The 7,832-nt window shown below is 46.8% G+C and overlaps 1 protein-coding gene across 2 annotated transcripts in view; it reads right to left on the minus strand.

The window, feature by feature from the left end:
* Nucleotides 1–275: 275 nt before the first annotated feature.
* Nucleotides 276–7,832, minus strand: part of LOC130369761 (major histocompatibility complex class I-related gene protein-like) — a 9,193-nt gene continuing 1,636 nt past the window's right edge. Inside the window, exons 2-8 of one of the 2 annotated variants that reach the window (XM_056575296.1) lie at nucleotides 7,430–7,696; nucleotides 5,040–5,318; nucleotides 4,319–4,618; nucleotides 2,915–3,016; nucleotides 2,637–2,663; nucleotides 2,036–2,103; nucleotides 308–1,795 (exon numbers count right to left, since the gene is read on the minus strand). In XM_056575296.1, the coding sequence (XP_056431271.1) occupies nucleotides 1,784–1,795; nucleotides 2,036–2,103; nucleotides 2,637–2,663; nucleotides 2,915–3,016; nucleotides 4,319–4,618; nucleotides 5,040–5,318; nucleotides 7,430–7,696 (1,055 nt within the window). In that variant the 3' untranslated portion in view covers nucleotides 308–1,783. Of the gene's footprint in view, nucleotides 1,796–2,035; nucleotides 2,104–2,636; nucleotides 2,664–2,914; nucleotides 3,017–4,318; nucleotides 4,619–5,039; nucleotides 5,319–7,429; nucleotides 7,697–7,832 lie in introns of both variants that reach the window. The other variant, XM_056575297.1, reaches the window with a different exon arrangement.

Raw genomic sequence — 7,832 nt, forward strand, 5'->3', positions numbered from 1 at the left:
CTCACACCGGACACTTTGGACTGTTTATTTGTGAGGAATTAGTCTCCAAATATGTAATATTATAACAAGTCTGTAAGGGTGTCCACATGTGCTACTAGGAATAGGGTTAGCTTCAGGGTGCTTAGGGTTAGCGTCAGTACTGACATCACCCAGAGGGGGCGGTGTTGAGGGGCTCATCACTGCTAAGTATCAACAGCTGAGTGGGCGAGGGGGGCTCAGAGTTTGAGACTGAGTGGAGAGCAGGAATGGAAAGTCTGGACTTGAGGCACGGGCGGGTCGCCTGGAGACGAGGCGCCGGTGCGGCGGGACACGGAGCGGTTGGCCTACGGTGGCTGTGGACCTGTGGTGAGTACCGCTCTGTTCTTTGGGGAAAAGGTCGCTGAGTCAGGATCGCTTGTAACTCACTTTAATTGGTGAAGGTTCGGTATGATATCTGTGAAGCTAAAGGAGGGGAATTGTATCGGCACGCCTGGAGGCTTAGCTGGGCATCTGTGGATGCCCTGCCTGGAGCGTTCTGGTCCCTTGGGCTATGGGTTGTGACTTTACCGTTTTTCTCTGGCTTTAGTACATTTCTCGAATCTTCCTCAACATTTGCAAAACAGTAAGTGCATTGCTCAAAACAACTCGTACAAATAGCAAAACACCATGGATTATGCGAAAATCCTTAGTTCCTCAAAATTCTTAGTTCATCTCTCAAAAGTAAATATCTGTGTCAATGAACGTGTCAGTGCCATCAGAATGACAAGTCCTTGTGTCATTGTGTACGGAAAAGACGGAAAAGTCACATTTCTTAGTCATGTTGTCAATATAACAGTGTACTCTGGAGGGATGTTCTGATGTAAACTATGGCAAAAGTTCTGATGACAATTATTGTAAATTGTAAGTTACCCCTTAGTGTATGTGGGAGATTGATTGCAAGAGACTGGACAAGATTCACATTTACGCTTTTACTGTCTGTACTGTAGTTTGTTGACAGACCATGTCATTGCGATACATACAAAATTAGAAATGTGAACATAGGACAATCAACTTAGAGTAAACTGTACATGCAGTGCTGTAGGAAGTACAGTGCAGGCTTCCCACCCCTCTCATGTTCCTGTCAGTTGGGCCACAAATTCTCATCCACATTACACAAATATCTTCATGAGTTGCACCCTTGACCTACTTCAGTAAACTGGTTGATCGTTGGTAGATCTAACGTGTCATACATTTCCCTTCATTAGAGAACGTCACGATTCACCTGGGAGCAATTTACGTTACATTTCACCTTGAGTGCACTCCATCCTGGTTTAGGAAGCTGAACAGTAGCGTGCGGTGATCCTAAATTTCAGTGGGGCAGAAACTACTGGCGTATGACCAGACCCAAAATTTGTTTTTGTAATATGTATATATTATATACATATATAATACTGTATGATACATTATTATATTTCTTTATACATTATATATATATATATATATATATATATATATATATATATATATATATATATATATACATGCTTCACATTCGTGGTCCATATCACTCCTTGTCATGTTCACACACAAAGTTATTTTGTACGTTTTCCCCCTATCCTTCGTTTTTTGGATAATGTTTATATCCGGTCTTCCAATTTTAACCTCTCAAAGGTTTTTATTTTTAGCAGAAACTCAACACTGTTAATCCCAGGAGCAACACCACTCGCTTTTCTTTGGGAGGATGCTTTTGAAAGTAGTTTGCTGCCCCACCTGCCCATATGGACGGCACGTGTCTGAAGGTGAACGTGAGAAGCCTCTTCATGATTTAACTTTGAACCTAAACAGCAAGGAAGCACAAGTCAGCATTAAACATTAAACACACTATCACTGTGATGATGTACTGTTAACATATTACTGTGATGAAGTATTGTTAAAATATGAATGTTAATCTATTACTGTCATGAAGTACTGTTAATATATTAGTATTACTATTGCTGTGATGAAGTAGGCTGCTGATAAATATAACTGTAAATATATGTTACTCAGAATAAGTATTGTAAATTGATCAAATACTGACTGTGGTCAGAGGTTGGGCCTCAGGAGACGGATTCTGCCCCTCAGTGTTCTCAGAGCTGGTTACAGAACCTGGGAAGTAGCAGAATGGGAGGAGGGGAAGTCATGACTGAGCTAGATGTATCTAGATCTATAGAGCTGTATAGCCCAGTAAACTAGATGTATCTAGATCTATAGAGCTCTATAGTCCAGTGAGCTAGATGTATCTAGATCTATAGAGCGATGTAGTCCAGTGAGCTAGATGTATCTAGATCTATAGAGCTGTATAGTCCAGTGAGCTAGATGTATCTAGATCTATAGAGCTAATAGTCCAGTGAGCTAGATGTATCTAGATCTACAGAGCTGTATAGTCCAGTGAGCTAGATGTATCTAGATCTATAGAGCGGTGTACTCCAGTGAGCTAGATGTATCTAGATCTACAGAGTTGTATAGTCCAGTGAGCTAGATGTATCTAGATCTATAGAGCTGTATAGTCCAGTGAGCTAGATGTATCTAGATCTATAGAGCTGTATAGTCCAGTGAGCTAGACAATTCACCAAGATCTCTATGCTGGTAGTGGCGTTAATCATAAGAGCAGAACTGCAGTAAAAACACATTTTACTCACCAACTGGTTTGTGACGCTTGTCTGAATCTAAGGATCAAGAGAAATGATTAGTGTTGTAACCGTGCTGAATATCCTCATGTCATTAGACTTTCATATTCTTAATGCCACAACATCTCTATGGACACGGCATTGGAGGAGGTTCATCATTCAGAGGTGGAGGTTTATACAACCAGACCACCAATGTGTGAAGACAACTAATCAGAGTCCAGGAAGGGGACAGGAAGTAGGAGCAGGTGGAGATCAGGTGTCAGTCCTCCTGGAGAGTTTGATTCACTCACCGTTCCTCTTCTGGTACAGAAAGACTCCAACAACAGCAGCAGCAGCAACAACAGCAAGAACAGCAACTCCAGTGAGGATGAAAGCAAGGATGTGATTGTCCTCTGAAAGAAAATCAAGAAAAGAAAATCAGGTGTGTAATAATAGATGATCCCTCCATCATTGAACTGCACATGTCTATGGTCACGTGATGCTACAATCAAAACTAACACAGCCTCAGTGTAACTATTCCTCTAGAACCTGTTCTGGAGCTCAGGGTCACTCAGGGAATGATCTGAGCTTAGCCCTATTCATAGAACTCATTTACCCACAATCCACCGTGTTCTGCTGCACTGAGCTAATCCGGAGTGCTGTGTGTTTACCCAGTAGCTTCAGCAGTGTCCAGGTAGACCCAGGCCCTCTAGGAATACTCAAATCTACTAACTTTTATGCCTACGTTGACAGTTTGTGAGTGTTGCGTGTGTTGAGTGAGTGAGAGGTTGCGGTTGCACAGCTCAGGCTGCAAGACGGCGCTGCAAGGAACTTTTATAAACGCAATATTGATATCCCGCAGTAATCAGCCCGGCGGCCCCGGAACGTGTGTGTGTGTGTGTGTGTGTGTGTGTGTGTGTGTGTGTGTGTGTGTGTGTGTGTGTGTGTGTGTGTGTGTGTGTGTGTGTGTGTGTGTGTGTGTGTGTGTGTGTGTGTGTGTGTGTGTGTGTGTGTGCAGGCGTTATTCGATTGCCTGGTCAACATGTACGGTAATATTCCTAATGGTTTCAAAAATACATTTGATAGTATTTCCCATCTTTGCTGAGCAAGAGTTTTGTCCGAAAGTTCAGTGATTGATGCAAATTAAATCCCGGGCTGTTGAAGTTTTACGGTACCACTGTCATGCACCTACCCGATGTCAAGTGGACCTGGTTGAATTCACTGCGGGTCTCTCTTCTTATATCCATCTTAGCAAAGATGTTTTATAAATGTCCTTCTCAACACTCTCTGATCTCAATAAAAGGCTAGCAGCACGAAACAGCAATATCGACGATATGCGCTGTGCAGAGAAGAAAGAATCCTGACGTTGAATTTGCAACATTTTGCGACAAATAATTCTAAATCTGCCCATATATAGACACGTCAGAAATTTCCGGTTTTCACTGGCTACAATGTTGCATCTGCGTCTGCTGGTAATGCAACCACAAAGAAGTAAACTCTACGGGGCTATTTTCATCATTATTATGTTTTTTTATTTTACTTTTGACGACACAGTGATCCGGGGCTATTTCCCAAAAGACCCGGGGCTATAGCCTCGAATGCCCCGGTCTACCGACGCGCCTGGGTGGAGGCCCCTGGCAGTGGTTGTGATGAGGTCAGGTGGAGGTGGTGAGACATGTGTTCCCCACCTCCATCCCCTCCAACACCAGTCTTACCCCGGTTGGTCCTGATGTGGGCGGGGTCCAGGGGGGTAGAGATGTCCTCGATGCCTTTCAGCTGGACCACACACTCGTACCTCCTCCAGTCCTCCTGTGGGACGGCCGTGAGGTCCAGGTCCACGCTGACCTGGAAGGTCCCGTCGTGGTTGGGGAGGACCTCCCCGGGGTCCACCTGCTCATGGAGCTCCTGGCCGTCTCTCCTCCAGAACACCACCACCCTGTCAGGGTAGAAGCCTGTAGCATGGCACACCACTGGGGAGGAGGGGCTCCTCTGGAGCAGAGACACCCGCGGACGCTCTGGAGAGAGATGGGGGGGAGAGAGAGAGAGAGTGAGGGGGGGGAGTGAGCGAGAGAGAGAGAGAGAGAGCGAGAGAGAGAGGGGGGGTAGAGCGAGAGAGAGAGGGGGGGGGGAGGGAGAGAGAGAGAGAGAGAGAGAGAGAGAGAGCGAGAGAGAGAGAGAGAGAGAGAGAGGGGGTAGAGCGAGAGAGTAGAGCGAGAGAGAGAGGGAGAGAATTTTATAATGTAAAGCACGTGTTCTTGTCATGTTAGTCTTGTTTGTTTATTATATATCAGATGTCTTATGCTGACGGAGAGGGAGAGGGGGTGGGAGGGGGGGGGGAGGGATAGAGGGGTTGGGAGAGGGGGGGAGGGAGGGAGAGAGAGAACAGGGACTCAGAGACATGAGTCTGTCAACGCCCACCAGGTCATGTGACTCTACCTGTTCTCTGCAGAGTGCTCTTCCCATAGGCCAGGTACTTCTTCAGCCAATCAACACACTCCTTGGTGTAGTAGTGCTTCAACTTTTCCATTAAAGCTCTATTATGTTCCCATCTGTGTTTGGTGGTGAGAGCCTGATGCACTGGAGCGACCCAGGTCAGGGTCTTCAGGTCCATCGATAGGAAGTCCTCTCCATCATAACCATACTGCTGATAACCCTCAGTGGTACCATCCTCATCATCCCACTCACAACCATTCATCCTCTGGTATACGTGGACACCTGAGAGAGAGAGAGAGAGAGAGAGAGAGAGAGAGAGAGAGAGAGAGAGAGAGAGAGAGAGAGAGAGAGAGAGAGAGAGAGAGAGAGAGAGAGAGAGAGAGAGAGAGAGAGAGAGAGAGAGAGAGAGAGAGAGAGAGAGAGAGAGAGAGAGAGAGAGAGAGAGAGAGAGAGAGAGAGAGAGAGAGAGAGAGAGAATCATTAATCACTAAAGGACGTGAGACCAAGGACTACAAACAGGAGCCTCTTCAGAACACACGTCTTTATGTGATGGAGTCACCACTCACCTGGATAATGTAGAATGGTTAACAGGATAATAATTAGTTTAAAATGATACTGGACTAATTAACGAGTCTCAAACTACACCGCCCTACTCCAACCTACACCACCCTAAAGCCCCTCCACCCTATACCCCCTACAGCCCCTACACACCCCTACACCACCCTACAGCCCCTACACCCCCCTACACCACCCTACACCACCCTACACCCCCCTACACCACCCTACACCCCCCTACACACCCCTACACCACCCTACAGCCCCTACACCACCCTACAGCCCCTACACCACCCTACAGCCCCTACACCACCCTACAGCCCCTACACCACCCTACACCACCCTACACACCCTACACCACCCTACACCACCCTACAGCCCCTACACACCCTACACCACCCTACAGCCCCTACACCACCCTACACCACCCTACACCCCCTACACCACCCTACACCACCCTACAGCCCCTACTCCACCCTACACCCCCTACTCCACCCTACAACCCCTACACCCCCCTACACCACCCTACACCCCCTACACCACCCTACAGCCCCTACACCACCCTACACCACCCTACACCCCCTACACCACTCTAGAGTCCCTACACCACCCTACAGCCCCTACACCACCCTACACCACCCTACACCACCCTGAACCACCCTATAGCCCCTACACCACCCTACAGCCCCTACTCCACTCTACACCACCCTACAGCCCCTACTCCACCCTACAGCCCCTACACCACCCTACAGCCCCTACACCACCCTACACCACCCTACACCCCCCTACACCACCCTACACCACCCTACAGCCCCTACACCACCCTACACCCCCTACCCGTGGATATATAGAGGAGGCTTCCCTCAGCAGTTCAGAGGTTATCTTTAACGGATCACCAGACAGTCCCAATCACCTCCAGGGTTAAAGACATGTCTGCTGAACTGTAGGAAGACGCGTTACTGATCTGGATGAAAACGTACGGCACCAGGAAACTGCTGCACTGAAAGGAGCATCGCTGTTCAGAGGAGCTGAGGGCAGGGACAGGGACCCCGCTGAATCAGGAGGACTGAAGACAGGCTACTGTGACCTGGTCATTCAATACATTCGGACATATGTGTGTGCGTGTGTTTGCATTGGGGAATGAAGAACCAACGGAGTGCAACAAATATTCTGTTTAGAAACACGGCAGCACAGCAGCACCACCTGCTGGTTACATGTCGGTGATGCAGCCGGTAGACCGTTTCGCGGGTGGACCCGGAAACGTTTCCTTAATTAAAGAAGATGTGACTTTATTTATCACTGCGGGGGCATTATACAATATTAGTAGACGTTAACTACTTTAACTAAATGTCATGTAAAATTTTCTGTGCATTTAATTGTATTTGTATTTTGGAGTTGGCCATTTTGTCCTTTTGAATACAATATTTTAGAATAATTTTCATTAATTTAGATAAGACATCTAGCAGTAGAATACTGTGATTATATTTATGATTTATGATTTTTGATTTTGGACACTAAAGATCACATATAACAGGCTTTGGTCTCTTCAAGTATAAACACATAATTCTACACTGAGTGCTTCTACACTGAGTAGTACTCAGTGTAGTAGTACTCAGTGAGTACTACTCTACTACACTGCTTAGAACCTACGTGTGTGTGTGTGTGTGTGTGTGTGTGTGTGTGTGTGTGTGTGTGTGTGTGTGTGTGTGTGTGTGTGTGTGTGTGTGTGTGTGTGTGTGTGTGTGTGTGTGTGTGTTTAGGGGTATGGTTCAACTTCATTCTGGGGTTAAATGATGGATATCTCCATGTGAGAGGTCAGACATTAGATATAAACGTACCTCCTGTCTGGTTAAAGCGCCTCTTCAGAGTCCCAATGCCGGCTTTGAAGACCTGCTGGGCTCCCTTTCTCCTTTCAGTTTCCCTCTCCAGGTAGTCTGGGACTTCTCTGTTGGCCTGGTCCACCCAGTCCTGTTTGGGTATGAGTCTTTGGGTGTTGCTGTCGTAGTACTCAACCTGAACCTCATCCACCATCTCAACAGTCACAAACTCTGGGAAGGTTGAGAGTCCAGACGACCCCGTGGTGAATAACCGCCGAGAGTGAATCACTGTAGAGAGACAGACAGACAGGTTAATACAGTACATCACTGTAGACAGACAGACAGACAGGTTAATACATCACTGTAGACAGACAGACAGAGAGACGGACAGACAGGTTAATACAGTACATCACGGTAGACAGAC

Source organism: Gadus chalcogrammus, chromosome 17 (genome assembly GCF_026213295.1).
Source record: "Gadus chalcogrammus isolate NIFS_2021 chromosome 17, NIFS_Gcha_1.0, whole genome shotgun sequence".
Taxonomy (NCBI): domain Eukaryota; kingdom Metazoa; phylum Chordata; class Actinopteri; order Gadiformes; family Gadidae; genus Gadus; species Gadus chalcogrammus.